At 50.5% G+C, this 24,502-nt stretch overlaps 1 protein-coding gene across 3 annotated transcripts in view; it reads right to left on the bottom strand.

The window, feature by feature from the left end:
* Positions 1-660: 660 nt before the first annotated feature.
* Positions 661-24,502, bottom strand: part of LOC121340818 (protein CEPU-1) — a 356,426-nt gene continuing 332,584 nt past the window's right edge. For 2 of the 3 annotated variants that reach the window (XM_041413820.1, XM_041413819.1), the window contains 5 exons: positions 9,007-9,141; positions 8,041-8,161; positions 6,334-6,485; positions 3,381-3,413; positions 661-1,849 (listed from right to left, as the gene is read on the bottom strand). In XM_041413820.1, coding sequence (XP_041269754.1) covers positions 1,749-1,849; positions 3,381-3,413; positions 6,334-6,485; positions 8,041-8,161; positions 9,007-9,141 — 542 coding nt within the window. In that variant the 3' untranslated portion in view covers positions 661-1,748. The remainder of the gene's footprint in view (positions 1,850-3,380; positions 3,414-6,333; positions 6,486-8,040; positions 8,162-9,006; positions 9,142-24,502) is intronic. The other variant, XM_041413821.1, reaches the window with a different exon arrangement.

The following is a 24,502-nucleotide window of genomic DNA, read 5'->3' on the forward strand; positions in this document are numbered from 1 at the left end:
CCCCCTCCAGCATCCCTCCCCACATCCCTCCCCATTCCTGGTGGCGCAAGGGGAGTGGCCCTGGCCCCCGCGCCAATGAGCACCACAACCAGACGGAGCGGCCACATGGAACAATCGTTTTAATGGATAGGCAGAGAGAGTCCCCTCGCCGCCTGCCTGCCCGCGCCCGGGCCCCCCGCGTGCCCCCCGCCGCCGGCCGCAGGGAAGGAAAGGAAATTGAAGGAGGAAAACCAATTGCAGGAGAAACCCCCACTGAGATGGACGGCGAGGCAACAGGTCCTTCGCCTCGGCAGGGGCCGGTTGCTTCGTCTTCTTTTTCTTATTTCTTTTGTGTTGTTTTTTATATATATATATATATATAAAAATATAAAACTGAGCTATATAGATCTCCCTCTGTCCCTCGGCTTGCTTTATTCCACCGCGAAAAGGCCAGGGCCATGCGGCAAAAAGTGACAGAGAGGGGTCTTGGTCCCCCATGACCCTTTGTCCCCAGTGACCCGAGGGTGGAAAGGCGAGGGGGTTCAGGGATGTGTGGACCGAGATGCTTGTCTCGTTGAGAACCGATACACACCTAACTCCATATACAGCATGCAGTAATGGCAGCGGAAGGACCCTGCTGGGAACTGTGGCTAGAACTCTAACAAAAAAGAAAATTATATATATATATATATGTATATTTATATATACTGTATATATATATCCCATAAAAAGATTCAGTATCTCCCTCCACCTCATCGCGCGGCGAGTGTCGTCTGTGCCCTCGGCAGGAACTGTCCAGACGGCCGCTTTTGGGCCGGTTTTGGGGGTGTTTCAGCACAGGACTCCTCCTCATCCTCCTCGCTGGGCTCACAAACCTCCTTGGCTGGTCGCCTCCTAGGCAAACAAACTTCTCTCCGCTTGCTCCCCCTCTCCTAGATTGTTTTTTTTTCCTCTTTTTTTTCTTTTTTTCCCCCTCTTTTTTTTTTGCATTTCTGTTTTTTAGGAACTAAGAGTTCTAGGCTCATATCAGAAAATACAATTAATAAAATCAACCATGACTCAGAATCCCTTATCATTCACGATGTCCGCGGATGGTACGATGAATGTGTGGCTCGACGCCGGTCTCCTTCCTCCCTTTCCTTTCGTGGTGTTGTGGTAACTGTTGAAGATCTATATATCTATACATATATATATGTATACATGGAGATATATATATATATATGTATATATATTCTGAAACACAAATGGCAGCACAGTCCATGAGAAGACGGGGAACTCTTGGCAAAGGAGAAAACCGGTGTGTCTGGATGGAGGGTCCCACGGGAGGGAGCAGGCGGGTGGCGGCAGTGAAGAGGACAGGGCAGGGGACAAGTGCCACACTCCGATGGCCCCGTCCATCCTCCACGCTGGCCCGTGGCAGAGAACAACGAAAATAGGGGGAAAAAGTGGTAGGGGAAAAAAAAAAAAAAAAGGGCGAAAAGAAAAAGACTCAGTCGCATTGCATCTTCAGCAGGAAGCCTTGGATTATTAATTTTTTCCTTTTTCTCTCCATTCCAAATTCCCGTAGTGGTTTTTTGTTTTTTTTTTTTTTTTTTTTGCATGTTTTTCCTCTCTCCCCCTCCCCCAGGTGGCCTGGCCGGATACTCTCTCAATTCTTATGATTATTTTAGGAAACGGTGAACACTTCTTCTTCTTTTCTTCCTCTCCTTTCTGCTTGCACTCACTGGCCGTGGTCGTCGCTGCCGCTACTCCGCGGGCTGGCTCTTGGGTCAAAACTGGCGGGCGAGGTGGGCAAGGGGGAGGAGCAGCAGCCACGCACAGCCGCTTCGCCGCCACGCGCCGTTGTTCCCGTCGTGCACTGCTCCAGGGCCTGTGGGAAGGGACAGGAACGCCCGTGTGGTTGGTCACGAAGTCAACAAATAGCAGAAACCATGAAATAAAGATTAAAACCAAAATAAATCACTCTATTTGGGGCCCCGGTGGTGTTGCACATGGTGGGATTGCGCTGAGTGTGTCCCCCTCAATCTGTGCCATCTCAAGAACATAGGAACAGCCATCCCTGTCCCCACAAGTGCTGATTTTTGGGACAAGATCCTCTGCGGCCCCTTTTCATCCTGAAGTCCCCATCCCAAGCCCACTTTGTGTGCATCACCACCATCCGACCTCCCCCAGTCCCCTTCACCCTCCTCCAAAGTGGTCCCAGTTTTCCAGTCACACTGGTAGGGGAGATGACAGTTTTTGCCCAGCACATTCTGCTCGCCCCAGGGCAACCACCCTGTTGCCTTCTAGTGTCCCTTGGGAGGGACAGTAACCACCTGCCCACCTTGCAGAGACACTGCCAGCAGCACTACATTGAGGACTTGGTGTTTTGTGCCCCTTCAGTGTCTCTGTGGGGCTCAGTATGGGCCCAGACCACCTCAAAGAGATGGGATGAGGAGGGTGGTCAAGAAGAGCCAAGCCCACCTGTCTTTGGGGACCACAAGAAGTAAGGAGTTCAAAGCTCACTGTGGGAAAGGATGTGAAGGGTGTCTTAGCCAATGGCTTTCACCAAAACACCATTTTTTCCACCAAATAGTTGGCCCAGGAGAAGACTAAGGTGGAAAAAGACCTCAGGAAGGCATCCATGCTCATGTCCTTTGGAAGCAGGGCTGACCACAAGGTCTGATTCACAACTGCTTTTGAAACCCCAGGACATGTCCCCTCACTTCAAAATCTGACTGGGGCACTGAGCATCAGTAACCATCTGGTTTCCCATCAGTAACACTCTCCAGCACATTCAGACACCTCACACCTCAGATATCCAGGTCTCACACACTATCTCCAAGACAGACATCTACAAGTCATCCCAGGACTGACCACTCGACTCATCACAAATGAAGCCACTCCAAAATCAAGATGACACCAAGCCAGCTGGCCAGATGGTAAGATTGCACAGCAGAGAGGAGGATGTCCTGGCCAGGAAAAACACCAGGAGAGGGACCAAATGCCTGTCCACCCCTATCTCATCCCATAAAAAATCCACTAGAAGCATCCCAGAGGAGGAAGGACCTGCCACAAGGCCACTTACACTGTAGCACTGGGAAAGCAGCCCAAAGACATCCCTGCTTTGCCCTGGCAGTGGGAAGGGAGCAGGACACCATGGGATGGGGTCAGGCATGCAGAGGGCACAGACCATCACCAGACAGGCACAGTAGGCTGGCTGGGAGGGGACAGGATGGGAGGGTGGCTAAGAAAGCCCTAATTCATCCCTACACCAGTGAAAGCAGTGGGGTTGTGGGGCAGGAGATCCAGGTGGTGGGTGCTGTGGCTCCCACTGAGATGAGTTGTGGTGGGAGCCAGAGGGGCCCAAGGGGAACAGCAGGGGAAGCACTGACATGGTAGGGGACCCCCAAATTACTGACCTTTCCAGGGTGTCAGAGCGGTAGTTGTCTCTTCTAAAAATTAAAGAACAAGTGACAGTTAAGGCAAAAGGGCAATGGAAAGCGCAGGCTTGAGACACCTCCCTCAGCCTGCCCTCGACCTGGGGTGGGAAAACCAGCGGATGGGGTAGAAATGGGATCTGTTTCCCAAATCACACCCCACTGCCATGGGGTGGGGCCATGGTCCTCTCGTCTCTGAGATGAGATGAATGTGGGACCTTAGACCTAGAAAAGCCTGTAGTTGCACCCTGTGCAAAAGGCAAAGCACAGGGGCTGGGATATGGGGATACAGGAGGTTCAGCTCTCCCCTGTACTTCAGGGCCCATCCCTCTTGCTAATCCTGCAACATCCCAAAAAGATTTATGGCCTGACAGCCGCCTCTGGGAGCAACATGGACTGTGTGATGGGTGAGAAGCAGAGGGTTGGTTTTTTCCCCAACTCCACAGAATGATGTGGTTTCCCTGAGCACTCTATCACATCCCAGACAGCACCAAATGAGCCGCTGAATGAGACGGCAGGTCTGGAATAACGAGTGCTACATGTTAAATAAAGCACTAGTTGACCTCCATGAAAAATTAGATTAAAAAAAGGATTAGAAGATGAACGGTACATTAGCCTCTCTCACAACCCCAAAAAGGCTCATGTCACAGTACCTGCACAGATTTAAACTTCATGTGTGGGGGGAAAACTCCAAAACACTCAGCTTCAGGGAAAAGGGGCCACTCACAAAATTGTCCCCCAAAACCTCACAGAAGAGATATTTCTCATGCACAGTCAGTGCAGCCACTGCATCCACTTCCCTCTTATCTTGCATTAAAGAAATAAATATGTTGATAAATAAAGACACATTAATCCCCAGATTGAAAACACTGGTTGCTTAGGGATGGGTGAGCTCGGCCCTATGATGCCTGGGGCCATCACATTCCTGGTAATTGGGGAGGGGTTTTTCCTGGGGGTGCTGGGGAGCCCTGCACCAGGAGATGGGGGAGCCCTGCACCAGGAGATGAGGGACCCCACATGTCACAGTCTCCTCAGGAAATTGTCACCTCCCAAGGGGACTCAATTATTAAAGACTGAATGGATAATTCAATCAATGCAGCCTTTATGGAAATTATGAGTGGTCAAAGGACTCTGATTTCACTCCCTGACAGGTTTCACAGTCAGACCTCAAAGCTTTAAAATAAATTTAAGACTTCTGTGGGATGCTTCCCTATCTCCCACCTGACCCTGCCTTCACAGCATGAGTCCCACAGATAGGTTAGAACCCAAAGAACCAAGAGTTCTTCAGCAGGGAGATGTCATCTTTACTTTTAGGCTGTTCATCCAGCCTGGATCTGCAGATGCCAAACTGAAGGCTTCCATTAATCAAGAATTTAACCCCACAAATACATTGGAAGGCTGCAACATCACAGCTAAGAATGTGGCTCGGGCTATGCTGGGCACTTGGCATAGCCTACGCCTGCAGCACAGGCAGAGCCAGGCCTGAGTGGCTTTGCAGTGCCAGAGGTATCGGTATCCCTAAAACATGGGGTTACTGGATTACCAGGAAGGCTGGCAGGGAAGAGAACTGAGATAGTTCCTAAGCAACAGTAATGATGGCTTAGCACAGGTGACCCTTCATCACATACAGCTTGGACTTTACTGGGGGAGCAAATGGGTCTGAGCTTCCAAGATGGGATGAACTCCTCTGTAACAGATCAGGGGAATGTGGCACAGCTGCCAGTACCAGTGGCAGGGGAGGATAAGCCTGTCCTGTGGTGCCACCCTGACGCCACAGCTGTGGTATGGACCCTGGAAGAGCCTGACATCCCCTACTGTCCTTAAAGAGACTTCTCCCTTGGAATCCATCCAGCCCCTCAGTAAGACATGGACAGCACTTCCCAGGGTCTCCAGATGCCTCCCACTTCCCCAGCACACTCCAGAACCCAGAACATACTGTGGGACTGCTCCATATCCCAGGAGTTTTGTATGCTTTGTATGGCCAGGGCACAGAATGCCCTGCAGGACGTGAGGACGAGGAAGGCTCATCTGTCACTCTGCTCTGCTCTCTCTGACCATAAAATAACAAGAGACAAGGAGACGACCAGGCACAACTGGGTGGCAAGGAGGAGGACAATGTCAGGGAGAGGTTGGAGGTCCCCAGTCCTCATTTCTCCTGTATGGTTCAGCTGCAAGAACCACACAACCCAAGCCCAGCAGAGAAATATCCCCAAGCAGTGCCCAGGGATGAGATCTGTCATCCATTTCTGACTCCTGGAGAGCACAGCCCCTGCTCTGGTTTTGGTGCCACCTTAAGAGGTTTGACAAATATGTCAATCAATCACAGCCCTTCCCATCTATGAGCAGCATCAGCATTGCTCTCATCCCAGCTCCAGCATACAGGGAAAACAGCCCAGGGACCAGGGTACAAATCTCCTCCTTCCTGCCCTCTACACCTTCCCATCGCCCTTGGCATCTACAATAAGGGTATATTTGCTTGGCAGGAGCAGAAAACATGACCTGGAAGGTGATGGAGCAGGGAGCCTGTTTGTTCTCATGTGGGAATGGGGCAGCAATGACCCTGAGCAGCATCTCTCCTCCCACCCATCCACACAGGGGGATGCCTTCACACAGAGGCTCTCCTAGGTACTCATCAGAGCAAGAAGATGGAAACCTGCAGACAGGTCCTAATTTTGCATTCATGGCAGGTCACAAACACAGTGCCAAACACATCTGAATGGTGGAAGACACTGGACCTGAATCAGGAGGCAGCTTTGGAGGTTCTCCCCTTCCCAAGGACTCACCACAAGCTCCAGCCCACATGTCAAGGGCAGAAAGGACCAGCAGCAAATACACATCTCCCCCAAAAGACATGGGACCCACCATGTCTCTGCCATTGGTGGTGTCACTGTGAAGCCATTCCCCCTTCCTTTCTGATTCCCTCAGCCCTACTCACCGTAGAGGATCATGCTGGCATTGGTGTTCCCTAGCTGGTTGGAGGCTACACAGGTGTAGTTCCCGTAGTCCTGCTCAGAGACGTTGAAGAAAGTCAGTCTGGAGAAGAAGGCTTTGTTCTCCACTTTCAGCCCTTTCTGTCCTTCAGCCAGTCTGGGAGAAAAGAGGAAAGGGAGGTCATGGGGATGGCATCAGGAAGGGAAGTGCTCGCTATTTTCCATGCCCAGTTATCCTCTGGCTGTGCATGTGAATGGGGACATGGAGCTTTGGCGAAGAGGGAGAGGGGAAGGTATTGTGAAAGATAAAGGAGATGGATGCTGCTCTGCTGGGTCTCCAGCTGCCAGCCCATGCCAGAGGCATCCTCACTGCTGCAGGGTCATGGGATGGTGCTGGGACTTGCCAAATGCTGTGCAGAGAGAGGGATGCTATTGTGCCTGGGAAAGGCTCATTCCCACCTGACAGAAGAGCCTGATTTCCCTCTCATGTTCTCAGTCCTCTCTGCTCTGCAGAATGCCTTCCATGACCTTCCTCTTCTCTCATTCCTGTGTGTCCCCAATGAGTGCTGCAATAGGCACCCACCACAGCAGGGAGGCTTCTCAGCCAGCACAAATGCTGAAGCATTAACCAAGTGCTCGGGCTTCCCTGTACTGGTGTCCCTGTCCTGCTTAGCTCCTGCAGCTCTTGCTTGCTAATTCCTCACGGGAAGTGCTGGATTCCCATAATGATCCATGCTGGGTGCTGATCAGGCGGGCTGAGCCCGCTCCTGCCGCTGCTCCGCAGGCCCTCGTGATCTGACCTAGTTCTGAGCGGAGCCTTTCATCTGCCACACAAACATCCGCAGCTTTGTACATTCTTCTGCTCCTTTCCTCTCCAACCGGGTGAGGTAGGCAGACCCAGACTTCCCTCCAGCTTCTGGAGCATCTTTTTTGGCCAAAACATCCCTCCTTATCAGTGACCGGTGTGGCTTGTCCTGTGTTTGGCCACACCATGGCCCCCCTGGGCTAATCAACACAAAAATTGGTTAAAATCACTTTTCCTGGGGTCAGAGAGAGGCAATTTCTTCAGAATGGGACCTACTCCAGGCTGTGCTGCTCCACTTCTCATTCCCCAGCCATGTCCCTGTGCTTTGGAAGGATACAGAAGTTTCAGGTTGATCTAAAAGGTCCACTTGCACCCCAAAGCAGGGCAGGCTGTCTCTGGGGCATAGCAAACCCCATCTCTTGACTGACACCACATTCCTTTTGCTTTTCCAAGAGCTGCCTTCTGGCTAAAGCATTTAAAGAGATGACAGAGATTTCATCCACTCTTAAGTGCCTGGATTTGCACTGCCAATATCCATTTTGGATCTTATGCTTCACCCAAGCAGGGATTTACCACAACACCTTCAAACAAAGGCATGGGCAGCAACAATCCTCCCCCAAAGGGGGCTGAAAGAGGTTGCTGGGAAAATCCTTCTCCACAAATTTGATGAGTTAAATAAAAAGCCTTTAATAGATCCTGGGTGGTGGCAGTTCCAGCTGTGGATGCTGGCTGCTTGATGGAATGCCTGGATTTGCCCCAGACAAGCACAATCTGCTGCTATCAGGGGAACCTGCCTCAGTGTCCAAACCAGACCTGTGCCAAGGGCTATGAGCTGAAGCTGCTGGCACTGTGTGCAGCCCACGAGGGGTTGGTCTCTTCCCCCTTGTCATGCCCCCCAGGCTCTTACCGCTTGTCATCTTTGTACCACTGGAAGTCGGCGGAGGGGACGGCGGAGGCCTCGCACAGCAGGATGCCCTTCTGCCCCACCGGCACCCCGGTGCTCTTTGCATCTGAGATGTACGGCGGGTCTGCGGGAAGAGGAGAAACCTGGGGTGAACACCAGCAGCCTTTGGGACTCCTATCTGTCTTGGTTTACAAGACATGTGTTTGCTAGGGAAGGCAGAAAAAGCCTCCCTTGGAAAGGAGAATGTAAACTCCCTCCCTCCCTCCCTCTGAATTATTAGAATTGTGAAAGTAAGGGGCTCTCCGGCAAAGATACGGCAATAGGAATTACAGGTCTTTACTAGTATGCATAATAAAGCAAACAACATAAAAAACAAACAACAACTATGGCACTATCCCTTCCCCTTGCTCCTCAAGATTTCCTTTCTCTCCCTGCACGTGGGTAGGAGGCAAAATCATCTCTGAGCCCATTTCTGAGCTCAGGTCCTGCCACTCCGGTGCTGCTATACAGAGGTTTTCAGGTTCATGGGATTCTCTTCCAAAAACAACAGACCCCCAACTCATGGCTGTTACATGTTCAGCTAATGGAGTGACCAGAGAGGGGTTTAGGAAGGTCTTTGTGTACGTCTACACATGAAATATGCTGCTTTCTTCCTCTCATTTTTTCTAATAGAGGAAAAAAAAAAAAGTTCTATTTACTGCTCACTTCTCTCCTCTCCTCAGAGGTTATCAGCACAGCATCTCTCCATGGGCAGAAAACCCAGGTTGATGGAGACAGCTGAGGAGGAGGTGGTGGAAAAAAATGGAGCTCGAAAAGAAGAGGAAAATAGGGCAAAACACCACCTGCTCAGAAAAACTGCTGCCGCCTGTCTCGCTCTGGGGCCTTTGTGTGCCTCACTTCCAAGAGCCACTCCCTTGTGGAGCAGCATGGTGACCCTCTCCAGCCCCATCCCTGTCCCCAGGGACTCACAGTTGACGGTGACTTTGACTCGCTGGACGACGGGCGCTGAGACATCATTGGAGGCGCTGCACTCGTACTCTCCCGACTGCTCCCGCGTGATTCCCGTGATCTCCAGGTACTCATCCTCGCTGATGAAGCCCACAGCTGCAGAGGCAGAGAGCCCTGAGTGATGGGGAGGCACAACAAACCCCTGCCCACTGGCTGGTCACCATCTGTGAGCATGTCACTCTGCACTAGGACACCCAGCCTGCTGGTCCCAGCCTGAAATGCCCTTGTGCCTGTGCCCCTCCATTCTAAGAAAATCATTGCTAGAAAGATTTCTGCAAACACTGGACTACCCCAGCAGCTCTGGCCTCACTGAGAGCATCACTTGCTGGAGATAATGTCCTTGAGGTGCTCAGGGTGTGCAAAGTGGGCAAACCTGCCCCCTGCAAAATTACCTGAGCAAACCTCTGCACATCCCCCTGCTGGGAGATACCTCCAGGCTAACTCAGCTCACATAAACACTCTTCTCTAATTTTTCAGTTTCAATTAATTCACAGCAAGTCTATTCCCATTAGTGGTGGTGCCAACACCTCCCTTTAACTGAAACACCTCATCCCTGTGCCATCCCAGGTTCATTTCCGGGTGGGCTGCACTTGTTCCCCTCTTCCCCATCCAGGCTGCCATGCAGCTTCTTGTTCCACTCAAAGCAGGAAAGATGCAATAAATGGCATTTTCTTCATTCTGGCATCTTTCAGCCCCCATTCCTTGCAGGAGCTCTGTTTATTTTGACACACTCCTGGAAAATATACAGTGCTTGGCTGGCCGGGATTAGGTTGGGGCACAAGACTCCCCAGGTTCTTCCCCCAAACAAGCAGCAAAAATTACTTTTTGCAGTCCCAAAACAGGGACAACTTCTCCCTTTCCTGTTGTTTACATCTCCCCACTGGATCTCCTGCATCCAGGATGCTGTAATTACCGCACGGAACATCTCCAAGCCCTGTGTCACACTTAATATTCCTATAAATTTTAAACGGTAGTCCTTGGTACATATGTGTGGCAATTGGTGTCATATTTTAATTAGGCTTGCCCTACACCATCTGAAATTAATAATAGCTCGAATTACCAGTGTAATTTATAAATTAACATTGCTGCAGCATTAGGAAATAAATTAGCTCTGGACAGCTGTTTCTGGGAGTCAGTGCCAATGGCAGAGAGGCCAAGCACAGGTCCCTGGTCCCCAGGGGGATGCCATGAGCTCGGCCAGCCCTCACGTCCCACCCGGATACCGCTGTCTGTGCTGGCGTGACCTGATGGCCACAACTCACCGTGCTTGACCGGTCAACCGTGTGTATCCTGCTCCTAACAAATGCATGCAAAATCCACACGTGGGAGGCTCCCAGCCGGGCACACACCACTGCATCCCACCGGCTGATGCTTTTATGGCATCTCTTCCCACACTGCAGGAGTAGTGTGGTCAGACTCTACCACCCACCACGGAAAGACCCGAGCAGCACTGATGGTCTTCCTGTAATGCCCTGGAACAGCTCAGCACTGTGAGCACCCCAGGCACCTGCCAGGATCCTGCTGCTGCAGTCCCAGGTGCCACTATTGTCAACTCAAACTTGTGCAAATATGCTCAGCTGTGATGGAATCCCACCTTGGCTCTCTCTCCCTGCACCAGACCTTGCAGCTGCCACCTCCACACAGCATCCCCAGGACTTTGCACGTCCACTGCACCCTGAACTGAGGACCCCTTGCATGAACACATACATCCCACCTTTCCAGGCTGACCTAACTGGGAAGGCAGCCCTGTGAGCATTACAAAGGAGTGAAGTGAGTTTTCCTGTTGATGAATTGCTGACATCCTCCAGTGTCCTCAGCCCTGTGCTGAAATTCCCACCCGAGTGGCTGCTGGTGCAAACCGCTGAGCTCATCAGTACTTAGTGCAACTGAAGGGTGAGATATGAAGGCGTTACCCCAAAATCAATATCCTTTAGAGACACAAAAATTACAGCTTTACATCCAGCGGCCCTGCGGCACTGCAAAAAAAAAAAGGAGAGAGGGGAAAAAAAATTCCTTTTTGTGGCTGACCTAGAATCAGCTTCTCTGTAGCACAGCGCTGCCTGCTGATAAAGTAAGGACACAGCCGGTGGTCTTCAGATGCTCTGTGCACAAATCTGACTCTGGGTTGTGCAAAGGCTCAGATAACACTGTTTCCCAACTTACCAAAGGCCCTTTCCCAAGTTCCAGAGTCGGCTCACACACAGCAAGAATTAGCACTTGCCATAGTCAAGCCATAATTTGTGTGCCTGGTTTAATCAGGGAGCAGCTCGAGTGCATTTTGTTCCCCAGCAAAAGACTTCATTACAGTAACTGCGAGGGTCAGATTTCCACCTGCAAAAGCTCAGGAAATTGGGGGATGAAGGTTTCCTCCGTACCTGTGTTGCACTGAAGTCTGAAATATGTGCACGTAATCAGCTGATGGAGAGGCAGAGCTTGAACTTCAGGGACTCAGGGTCTGGCATCTGGGAATTTGGCTACAGCCAAACAGAGCCTGCCCCGGACTGAGACAGGATGCTGTGAGCTGGAGATGACTCCAGTTTCTGTCCTGTGCACAACCTGATGTAAGTCCTGCTCAGATGAAAATAGCATTAGGGATACCATCCCTGCAAGAGGCTCTGGCCCAGGGATGCCCCCTTAGTGCCAGCTACAGCATCTCAAATATTTAGGTGACATAAAGAGTCCCTGCCCCCTGGTAAAGCAGGTGACACCAGGTGACTAACACAACATTCCTTTGTCCTCTCCTATACAAGTGGCTTTGCAGGAAAACCAGATCTGTAAAGCTGTTTCACTCTGTTGGACCAAATCCTGGAAGCACCTGAAACTTGGGAATGCTCAGGGCAAGGCTTGACCAGAGCCCTGCAGCTCCAGGAGCCCTGCCAGAGGTACCAGTCCTTCTCTGCCTGAACTGATGGTGGGAACTTTCAAGGCTGCCTCTGCTTGAGCACAATTAGGAGCTGAAATATTGCGGGAATTAATGGAGAGCTCTCTCATCTCCTCAGGAGCTAGAAAACTAGCACAGCCAGCACCCATCATTATTATTATTAATACTAATAATATAATACAGGCTAGAAATGGAATGGCCATGGACGATGCACAAGTGTAATCCTTGCTCATCAGCCAAGGATGATGAACTAACCCAGTGTGAGCCAGGGAGATGGAAAAGCAGAGCCTGAGTCCTTGTGCTCGGTGAGCAGGAGGCTGCACACAGACCACCATGTACTATTTGGGACTTGCCATGCTGATCTCTGTTAAAAACCTCAGAGAAGGGGAAGTTTAACCATCACAGCAGTGGAGGAGCCACAGAGGTGAGGTCCTGGTGTGGCACGGAGCACCAAGGCAACCCAACAGATGGCCAAGCTGTGCTTGGGGTTCCACACAGCATGGATGCGATGAGGTGTGGGCAAATGCCTCCTGCATCCATATTCCTCCCTCCATGCATTTCTCCTTCCATCACTTCTCCTCGCTTTCCCATCCTGACTCATCTCCCTTCTGACTCCTCCTCCCCATTTGCTTCCATTGAGCCTCTGACAAGATAATAGCTCACCAGAAAGTGAACACATGTTCCCAAATTAATTACATGCCACTGTCCCCTGGGTCACTGTTGCAGCCATGTTCAGGTCTCTAGGACACTGCTCACAGCTTTCCCTGGCTGAAGGCTGCCTGTGATGCCACTGAAAAACCTTCCTTGGGGCGCTTCCCAGTGTCCATACAAACTCCCTGCACCTCAGATCAAGCTGAGCCAGCCCAGCTGCCCAGGGCTGCAAGATTTTCACCTCTACAGCCCAAAGACACAACCTCAACAGTGGTCCCACAACATATTTGGTCTCTGAGTGGTCAAAATCCCACCAGTGATCCCGAAGCACTGCCCTGCCCTCTACACTGTGCTGCTGCATTTTCCAGGCACTGATCCCAGTGGCCAGGGTGAGCCAAAGAAAGAGAATATTTTATGGAGATAATTTTATTAAAATGTTTACAACAATGCAGATATTGACATCTCGCTTCAATCAATAGCACAATTTATTGTCCTTCAAGGTGAACATTAAGCCAAGCTGCCCATTAGTCAATATTTACCTCCAAGGTCTATAAATCTTTATACGGGCTTCAGCGGATGTTGACAGCAGCTGATTCCAGATAAGTAAAAGTAAGAGCGTGAAACATTGCTCCTTTTGGAGGTGAAATAGTAACTAGTTAATTACAGTCCCTACAGCAATTCTCAACTATCAATTTATGGCTACTTCTGGCAATAAAAATTAACATCGTGCAGACTCCCGGCTCCGAGTGACGCACTAAACCCGAGAGCCATATATTTCAAACGTCACCCCGATGCGGTGCTGATGGCCATCCTATAACAGTTTATGGTAAATAAATAAAACACACAAAGGTAATAAGAGAATTGTTGGCACCCGAGACCTGCCTCACCTCTCCTTCATGCAGCAGCGAGAGGAAAAGCGCTGCTGGGATGGGAGCAGGATAGGAGATTTAGCAGAATCAGAGCAGAAGGGGAAAGAGGTGGAGAAAGGAACCACCACAAAACCCTCTCAAAGGAGGCAGGACACAGCCCCAGGTGGGTGGTTAAACAAGAACTAAGGCTGCCTCCAGTACATGCCACAGCCAAACTGGGGGATGCACCTGCTTCACCTCTTATTAACCACTATTACTCTCTCCTGATGGCTCGTTAACACATAAGGAACAAAGTTCAGGCATTTCTGAAATTCCCTTCCCCATTTTTGTTTGATCAGGTGAATGACCTCAGCTAGGGCAGCTTCTCCTCCGTGCACCCCCTCTTTTCAGTCCCCCTGTGCCAGCTTGAAGCTGCCATGCTCCAGTGGACAAAGATTAGGGATAATTAACCTGCTGGAAACCATCCAGAGCAATCATTCAAAAAATGATTTTTTTTAAGATTACCCTATCGACCCAGAAAAACTCCTCTCCTCCTCTTGCGAATATTGCATCCCTGAACCACAGGCTCAAGCCCATTTCTATCTGTGACCCCCCCTTAGTTGAGCAATCCACTTAGGAAGCACACCTACATGAGGTACGGGGTCCACACCTCCTGTTCTTCATGTTCACAAGTCTTCAGAAGCGGGACCGTCTCCCCAGAAACGGGCACACAGCATATCAGAGTCTGTGTCGTGCTTACATGGGGCCAAGCCACTGTTTTTGAAGTTTCCTGATGACAAGGAAGGAAATCTCTCCTCTGACATGCTTTTCCATGTTAATTAGCATGTTTCCATGGCCTGATGTTGTGCGGAGCCCCAGGGGATGCTGCACTCGCTGCCTGGCACTGCATGGTGCTTAGGGGATGTGGGAGCTTGGCAGGAGCTCACTCCACTGCCGCAGTCTGAGGTTCCTCCTCATCCTCATGCCCCAGGAGTGGCAACCATCACCAGTTGTGTCTGGTGTCACCAAACAGAGAGAAAACATCATGTTTTCCTTACTCAGACCCTTTATTACCTTGGATTTGAGGAATTCTCACAGCCAGTTTTGCTCCTTGTGCATGGCAGCACAGGCTTTGAAGGAGAGGGGTGGCCATAAAATCCTTGACATAAAGTCCTTCTCCTCCACTAGTATCAGTGTCCCCTCCTCCCTGGGACTGTGGGAGCCTCTCCTTGCCTCTGGCCATACAGTGCTGTGGCTTTTCTTCCCCTTCCAACTTTTTGGGGCATAGGTGAACTGAGGGTGCCTTGAATTTTGTTCCAAGATACAAGGGAGGACCCGCCCAGGCCTCATTTTGTACTGACATGAGCACAGCTGACTATTTCTGAAGGGCCCATCTCTGGCCGCCCGTGATGACAGGGTCAGGACACGTGGATTTTGGCAGGCACATTCCAACATGGAGCCGTCACAAAGGCTGGAAAGGCATGTTCTTCACCTTCTTGCTCAATGCAGAGCCAGAGCTAAGACAGCTCCCACATTTGTGGCTCCGTTTGCTCAGTGCATCCTTGAGATCACCCTCGGGGCTCATATCTCACACAACTCTGATATTTACTATTAGGTGGGCACATGCCACACATCTCTCTAGTCACAGGGATAGGTGACCTGCAGAGACCTTCCAGATGCCACCGCATCTCCTGGTCACTCAGCCTGTGGTCACAATAAATGTCAATTTATTGGCATTAACTCCAGGGACAGCAAAAGCAAGGCACTGGGGCCCTGAGCAACCTGGTCTAGTGGGACGTGACCCTGTCCATGTCAGGGTGTAAGAAATAAGATGGTCTTCAAGGTCCCTTCCAACCCAAACCAGTCTCTGACTCCCTGCTGCGCTCTTCCCACAGTGCTCCGGGGACACCTGCCCACTCTGCTCACCCCACCGATGCTATGCAGAGCTGCCAAGTCGCCTGAGCCATCCATTATAGCACCATTGTGAAGAGTTTTTAGCTTAAAAGTCCTTGAAAGTTTCCCACTGTGACTCGTTAAACAAGATCTTTTTCACTTTCCCTCTATTCTCCGCTAACAATATTTATACTCATTTCTTTTATTGAAATCTATCTGCCGCCTGTTCTATTAAAGCCACCTGAGTGGCAGCTCCTATTCTCTGGGAGCCTGCAGCCCATCTATTCTCCAGACAATGAGGTACAAGCAGTCTATCTTCTATTGTGCTTCCTGGCCTTCGGCTCTCAAATCTTCCATCTCAAAAAGGCATGTCAGAGACGCCTCCATGCAAAAGACTGGAATCCCGAGTTGTGGGGGCTTCCCAGTGTTGGCCGGGCTTGCTGCCCTCCTTCTTTGGGTGAGCACCTCCAGGGAGATGCTGCTGTGGCACCTGTGATCCCTCGGGGATGCGTCTCCCCTGTCCCTGCACATCCTTAGTGCGGATTGTGGCATCAGCCAGCACACGGCTCGCTGCTGCTGAGGTTTTTGCACGTCTCAGACAACTTATTTGTTACCAGGAATAAAAGAGGAGCATTAAACCTTTTGTTTGCAAGAAGTAGTTCCTTGGGAAATAAATGGATTATGGAAATTAATATTTAAAGAAACAAAACAAAACAACTCAGGGACCAACCACCCTTGAACGAGGCTCTAACTCAGGAGTAAATGAGTCGAATAAAGAATGAGCTCTTTTATTTCAGTGAGAGGGAAAGCTCAGAGGCAGCTCAAGGCTCAGCAAAGTGGCAGCGACTGTCTTCAGCCTCTCCCAACCTCTGCCTCCTCCTGGGGTGATGGTAAGGACACTGGACCCCAGGAAAAGGTCCAGAGGGCATGTGTCACCCTGTTAGAGCAAATTAGCAATGGCTACAGCTCACAAAGAGCTTAAACAGCATCAGATTTGCAGCAAAGAAGGGTGCAGGGCTCATCAGAGGGCTGCTGTTCTTAATGACACCCACCCATTATCACCAGCATTAGCTGGATCCCTTTCTCCTTGGCCCTGGAAAAGCAAGGGTGACCCTTGTGGTGACACTGGGAGGGACTGATACTTGGCAGAAGCTGTGACTGGCATGGAGCCACTTCCCATGGAGGTTTTCTGCCTCCTTGCAGATGCAAATGCAAAAGGTACATGAAAATCAATGTCGAGGCTCCCACAGAGCCAAGCCTTCTCCAGAGAGCTGTTGAAGAGACAGCATCTCCCAGCAGCTCCTGCCCGAGCACCAACACTGCTCCTGGCACCACTCTTCCAGCCACGGTCTCTTCCACAGTCCAGAGCATCCAAAAGTCCTCTCTCCTTCCTTTCCTTACCCCTCCTTCCTTCCCATGTTTTTTTCCCCGTAGCTGCTTCCAAGGTGAGAGAGGACAGCATTGCTGGAATGAAAGATTCTCCTGCATGCCCTCTCCCAGCAGCGGCCCTAATTCATTTTTCATGGCCCCTTGCAGTGACAAAAGCCGCTGCTTCTCTCTTGTAAGCGTGCGCCATGCAATAAGTCAAAGCTGATGTGCATTTTCCCCCTGGGTGCCGAAGCTGTGCTTTTGATTTAATTTGTCCTGTTATTTGGCGCTCAGCCTTTGCCGGTGAGTTCCTCTGGAAAGGTGGGAAGTAGGGCCCCATCCATGTGGAGGGGCTGCCTAACAGATGGGGTACAGTAGGTAGTGGTTAAATAATTTGTTGCAATGCTACCAAGACGTTGGAGAGCAACAGATGCTGCTGGAGAAAATCACTCAAACACGCATCCTGTTTGTGGGAACGCTGCTCCTCCATTAAATCCTGTCGCAACTTGGCTCCTCTGGAGCTCATCCCATTTCTGGCAGCTTCCTCGCTGGCTCTAGGAGAAGCTGTGGTGCACAGGGCTTGGTGAGGACAGCAAGAACCAAGGTTGCTCCTGCCTGTTTATCTGCAGGTGCTTTGTAAAGAACCCCAAAAAATTCCATGGGAGATCCACCACATCCCTTCCCAACAACTCCATGTGACCACATTGCTGTGCAGGAGAAAGCATTCCCAACCCTGCCAAACTTGAGGCACCCTGCTTTCCTCTGGATTTGTGTGAAAAAGAGCTGCTGGCAGCCAGGACTGAAGGGTCCCTCTGGCTGGAAATTTAAACCCCAAGGCTTTCTCCACAGGACAAGCTCTTAAGAAGCAATTGCAATGCAAAGCGTTAAATGGCTGTAACCTCGGTTAAGCCGTATTTCAGCCGCATTAGGGAAATATCCCTCAGATGGGAAGCAAGTGGCATAATGGCATTAGAGTAAAAAAATAAGCATCAAGTGCCGGCTAAATCCATCCCCAGTGCTGGCAAGAAGTCATGGGGCTCTGGGAAACTTTCCTTTCTCCACGCAAATCGCAGCAGGCAGCTCATGGCAAGCCTGGACTCTGTGGCTGCCACAACTTTCTGCAAATGGGGGATATTTTCCATCCCTCTTTTTCTCCTGGGACCCCCTGACCACTCTTCACCCCCCAGAGTCATCTGAATCATGGCAGGGTGAGACTCACTGTCGCCTCTCCATCATCTTTATCCCGTCTTTATTTTTTCAGACACGCTATTTTCCAGCCCAGTGGCCTTGCTCTGTCCCTTGTGTTTTATGGCACTGATGTCTCCATTTCTGCAGGATCACTCACAATATTGTAGCTTATTGAGAGAAGCCAGGGAATTGCAGGGGTGATGTGTTGGATGGGTTTGGGGCTCTGGGGGACTGGTGAGGATGCCCTGAGCCTCGGGAAGGGGGATGGAGTGGTTGTGACAGGAATTTCAGGGATGTGTGGTGCTGGGTGGCTGAGACTGGGGGACTGGAGGCTGGGCTGAGCCCCTTCCTTGGAGCCCATCAACCCCTCCTCAGGCCTCTGTGTAGGTATTGGCCCTGCTACAGGAGCTGGGAGGGCAGCGAGAGGCATTGCTCTGCAAGGGAAATGCTATTTTAAATAACAGCAGTGTGTCACAGGAAGGGGAAAAACCCATGGGCTACAGCATTGCTCTGGCTTTAAATTATACCGTAGGAGAATAAAAATAAAAGAGAGGAAGACAGAGAGAGAGGCCAGGAGGAAAAAGAATTGCCATTGTTTTACCAAGCAGATGGGAAAGTTCAGGGGATCAGAAAAAGACTATTATTATCTTGACTCAACCGAGAGAAGATGGGAAAGGAAGAGGCATTTTTTTTCCCTGCAGTGAGGAATGCTGTGGCTGAAGTAATTTCAGCAAAGAGTCGGAAGGAAACGATGCCATCGGCTCGGGGCAGCGCCCAAGTTACCTCCACAGCCTGGGTATGCCACCATGATTTGCTTTTTTGTCCCCTTTCCCAGCAGTGACACAACATCCTGTGCTTCTATTGCAAGGCCAGGGAGGGGTAACCAGGACACACCTCTCTCACCACCTCCAGCTACAGCAACGTGCCAGATGTACCACCAGATGTGCGCACTGCCAGTGGCACTGCAGCTGTGGGCACCCCTCCATGGCACTGCTGGTCCCACCACCTTCCCAGCCTTGGGGCATGACCACCTGCCACAACTACCCAAATTTCTGTTTCCTTGTCCCAGAAACCCATTGCTTGGCTACAAGCCATTAAATACCCTAAATACACAACAAATTTCCTGCTGGCTGTTTAACATGAGCAGAACGTGATTTTTTTTTCTCCCCAAATTCATGTGAAAAGCCTTTTTTCTGTGTCTGCAATGGTGTCACAGCTCCGTGGCTGTAGCTTCACTGCTGTTCTCCAGCTTGGTAGGGGGCAGCTGAGCCACTCTGGCTCTCCAGCACGTTCCAGCTCCTTGCCCTTACAAGCACAGCAGCATTTCTCAGCCTCACCAGAGACAAGGAGACTCTTTTTCTACCCATATTCAGGCCAGGGGAAGGGCACAGCCTCGAGGCCCATGGCAGTGACTGAGCACAGACATCAATAACTGATTTACAAACTGGGGCAGACACTGGTGCAACATCTTCCCTGACAAGTGTCAAGGTGATGGGACAGGAAAACGAGGAGGTGAGTGTAGGTCAGTCCTGTCGGAGCATCCTTCACCAACCACATCCCTACTTAAAGCCTCTTTGCCACTCAATTTCCTCCCTTTCCCTCTATCCTCACTTTCTCTCCTCCTCTTTTCCCTCTTCCTCCCTCTGCCACATAGTCTTTCCCTCAGTCTCCTCACTTTTTCTTGTCACCTTTCCTTCCCTACACCCACTTCTCTGCTGCACCCCTAGGACACAGAGAGGGGCTGGCAACCTGCCCTACTTAATCCCAGGGCCACTGACTCCTTGGGCACTTAATATTCACGACAGAGAGAAACATTTCATGGCGAATTGGACGCACATTCAACTGGAAATGGAAATTTTATGACTCTTCTCACTCCACGCAGCAGATTACACCAGCTGAGAAAACATGGAAGCAAATGAACAACCTGTGAACTGTAAAGTATATTAATAATGAAATCACAGCCCGGGAAATGAAGGCTTTATTCTGTTTATATTCTGCTCCATTAATGGAGAGTGCTCTCAGTAGCTCCACCCCATTAGCTGGCAATCTGCGCCCCAGGAAGAGTGCAAGGATGGTGGGGGAATGGTGGCACAGGGCAAAAACCTCATTCCCACTGGGAACTTTGGCTCAAAGCATTTCCTCGTGCTGCCTCCATCTATGGACAGTGGGGGTGGGTGAACATCGGGGTTATTTTTGGTGCCCTACCCCATGCAAGCTTGGGAACCAGCAAGGCTCCAGCAAGGAACACCACCCAGCAAGGAACTGGCACTGGGAAAACCATCCACAGAGAGACTTATGTGCTTTCTCCTTGGGCTGCTCATTCCCATCTCCTGCCTGCTGCGTTTGAGCATCCCCACCTCTCCAGCATCCTTCCCACCCCTCATCACCACATCCCATTTCTCCAGGGATGGAAGTACTTGTGCATCCACAGCCCCAAAGCCATGTTGATGGCCACAAACTGAGCCAGGCCAGCAGGGCTTGTGCAAATAAATATTTCAGTGCTGTTACCCAGCACACAATCCTGTCCTTGGCTCAGCAGACCTGGGCCACGTGTGACACAGTCCAGCCAGGCTCTCTCCTTCCTGAAAACAACAGCAGCAGCTTATGCAAAGCACATCACGGGAGCTAAAAGGAGCCAGAGCAGAGTTTTCTATAGCTGGAGCGACCTGGTGTTGACAGAATGGGGACGCATATCCACTGCTCAGATTTTTATAATAATACCTCGGGGGAGTCGCTGGCAAAGTTTGGCCCAAATATAATTAGTTTGCACAGCTATTAGGGGCTGATAAAAGGTTTTAATTTGCGTGGAGATCTCTGGAATCTCAGACACTCCTGTCCCTTGCTCTTCACCAGGCCAGCTGAATGAAAGGAGAGTCCCAGGCAGGGAGCGGCACAAAGCCACGCATTTATCAGAGAAGTAGGGAGTTGTGTTCAGCAGCAAAGAAGAGATGGAAAATCCAACAAGCTGACATTGCTGGTGCATTGGGCTTTGTCTGCTTTGTCCCACCACACCATTAACATATCCTGTTCTTCCTGCAGGGAGATGCCATGCAGAGCACAGATCAGGGCATTTGCAACTCCTCAGTGGATCTCAACTCTGTGGGAAAGGTGGTCAAGGACCAAGGGAATAAGACACAGGATAAAATTTTGGGATGCAGGCAGGGGGCTTCCTGGTTTTGCCCCCTATTAGAGCAGCAGGCAGCTGCTTCCCCAAACTGTGATGAGGAGCAGATCCCTCTCTGCCTCTGGCAAACTGGGAAAGTGTGACATTGCAAAGCTACATTTAGGGAATGTCTTGAAACCAAGAGGGTTTCTTCCCACCCTTTTCTTAAAGGAAAGACATTGCCTTATTTGTAGCTGGAAGGGGTCTTGTTATTTTTGTACCAAGATGCGTATTTTAGAGGTAGCTATGCCAAATATGCAAAATCAACTCCAAGAGTTCATTTCCACCATGCACGGAACCAAAAATATTACTTTTATGCACATAAAAGTACATAATCTTCCCATTGCTTTGAACAAGCAGGAGGAGCTAGGATGCATCAGGAAGGGAAATGCTAAAAGAAGCTCCCCACATGTCATGCTAACCAAGTTCTAGTCATTCCTTGGCAAAAAAACAACCTGGAGACCATGAGATGATTCCACCAGATTCTGTCTCCTGCTGGGCCAGATCCCTCCCCCACGGGAGCCGATGGGGAAGCTGCTGGCACTCAACAGGCTGAATATTTCCCCTGATCCCTGTCAGGATCCTGCTGGTGGTCATATGGGTCCACACTGTTCTCAAGCAACCCATGGCAATGCCAGTTGCCTCCATCACCACAACCACATAAAAAAACAGCGTCCATCCCAAAGTTCTGCTTCTCCATGGTCACTTCACAGAAATATTTATTTCTCCTATTTGTATACATATACAAGCAGAGCTGGACCACTGCTGACCCTCTGCCCAGCTGCTCCGTCTGGCACACGTTGATTAAAGGAGTATCAAAAGTAGTGGCAGATTTACAGGTTAACAATGATTTAGTGGAGAGCACCGCAGCCAAATTAATGCCAGCCATAATGTAGTTTACCTCATTAAACAATGCACACCAAGATCCTGTCTGTTGTAAAACAATTGGTCTCTGAAGCCTAGTGTTCATCTTCCAGGGTTGCTGGGAGATAATAAATGGGTAATATTCCGGCGATAATGGTAATGGAGTCACGGCTCAGAGCTAATATTATGGCAAAGCAGTAATTATTTCAACAGTAAACAAGGGGACGGTTGAGCTGCCAACAGGATTGGAGCCACTTGAAATGCTCCAGTTAAAACAGTGGAACCCAGGCCTCTAGGAAGGAGAATCAGGTGCTTGGCCATCAAGTGTGTCAGTTGAACCTCTGTTGAGTCACCCAGACACCGAAAGACAGGAGGGACACACACAGTAAAGTGAGGTAGGACAGCATGTACAACATGTTGGCCATCCCAACCCATCCCATCCAAACTCATCCCAATCCATCCCAACCCATCCCATCCCATCTCAAGCTGGCAGCTCAGGCTGGGCTCTGTGCTCCATCACACAGCAGGACCACTCACTTCCCTTCTTTGACACACCACTCATGTTGGCTCAAAGCAAATCTCCAAAGCAGAAAAGAGGCAGAGCAGAGACACAAGACCCAGGATGAACACAGAAGGAGCCTTACACAAACCATCTGCTCCCTCTGAGAGGTATTTCCCTGCTAAAAGGGCCAGGAGAGGACACGGCTCTCTGGTCTTCCATTAATGAGGTAATGTGAGGACAGGCTAATGGGAGCAGATCACAGCATGTGCAGCTGATTGGGGAGGAACAAGGCAGCACAGAAGCAGGCAGAGATTTTCCCACCCAAGTGGATCCCCCTTCTCCCTGTGCCTCTCAGCTGGGCTCCAGATCTGATTTCCAACCTATAAATATCCTCTGCCTCCTCTCCAGGGAGGATGAAGATGACAGGCAATGTGCTTAATGGACAAACCTCTGAGACCAGAGGATGCCTCCCCTTCCCAGGGACAAGCACCTCCTCAAGCTGGATATTTTTTGCAGATGTTTGTCCTCCTTGCCAAGAGCCAGAGAGAATCAATATATCCAAATATACCAGACTTCTCCCAGAGTCCCTTTGCTGGTTTGCTGCTGATGTATAGACAGATGATCTCATGAGACCTCTGCCACATCAGGCCACCGTGTCTCATCTATCTTAAGTGCGTATACGAGCTGTGATTACTGCTGTGTCTGAGTGCCTCACGTCTGGAATGTGTTTACCCTCCTGCAGTTCTGTGAGACGAGGGACTGCGATTGTTCCTCTTCCAGGGAGGCCACGGAGGTTAAATGGGCTGATCATGGGGGATATCCTGGATATGGCCACATTAGGATCTCCAGGCATCTCCCCAGTCTCTGCCTTGTAACACTGAGGTGTCACCTGCCCCACAAATGACAGCTCGGGCTCAGCTCAGGACTCCAGCTCTGCACAGGATCCAGCTTTCAGCACCCAGCTTAATCCTGAGATTAATGAGGGATTCCCACCACATAGACCTCTCGATCAGACCTCTTACAAGTAAATACACCATCAGCCAAACCATAATGTTTTCCTACCCTGGCAGCCACTGTCTTAAGCCTCACACCAGAATCCATCATACTACAGCAATAATCAAAAAGCAATTAGATAGAACCATGGCAGAAAAGTCCATCAAGGGTCATTAAGGACGCTGACTTGGATGCAGCCTCTGGCTCGGGATGTCTGTGTGTGGCAGAGCGGTGCTGGATGAGCCAGTGGAGGGATCTGCATGCACACACCCAGTTTACACCCTTTCCTTGTGCCTCTGGCCCTGCCATGGCACAATAACCCCACTTGTCTGCCCACACAGCCCTTTTCATCATTATTGCTAAACTGTGCCTGCTCCTCCTGGGACAGAGGCTGCTGAGCCTTCATTCCTCCTGGAAGATCCTTCACTTCAATTCCTTGGCACATTTCCCAAGCTTAATGGGAGGCATGACTAGTTTTGTGTCTGCAGCACAGATAAATATCCCCTGGATAGCTCAACGTGGTGCTACTCTCTCTGCCAGTGCCTTGGCGTCACCCTGAGCCTGGTGGCCCAGAGTGCTGTGCTTTTTCCCAGCCAAGAAATCCCAGCCTTCATCCACCGAGAGATGAAAACTGGCCTGACAATATGACAATCGCCATGACAACATCAGTTACCCCCCAAAAATAAATAAAAAGCCCAGTAACTATGGAAACACCCGAGTGACCAAAACCAGGCTATTAACTAGAAGACCTCGCCGCAGTTTACAGACAGCATCGGCACCGCGAGGCTGGGGACTCTAATCCAGACAAAGCCTTGGAAACACAGACGTGCTCTGCACCTAAGGGTGCAAAATGGATATTTATGGGCATACACAGTGCTGCCTTTCAGACCTCTGAGTCCAGGTCTCTGCAAATTCTACCTCCTCTGGGCACATGCTGCTGCCTTCATGCCAGGTGTTATATCCAGGCCACTGTTATATATGTAATTCTCTCCCTCTTTGCCTCCTTTGCTACCTCCTTTCACCCCCAAGATGCCTCTCTTAATTGCCATCCCAAGGGTCTGGGTCCCTCAGGGGTGCCAAGAAGGGATGGAGCTTCCCCATCCCAC

This window comes from Onychostruthus taczanowskii, unplaced genomic scaffold (assembly GCF_017590055.1).
Source record: "Onychostruthus taczanowskii isolate IOZ18803 unplaced genomic scaffold, ASM1759005v1 scaffold43, whole genome shotgun sequence".
NCBI classification, from domain to species: Eukaryota; Metazoa; Chordata; class Aves; order Passeriformes; family Passeridae; genus Onychostruthus; species Onychostruthus taczanowskii.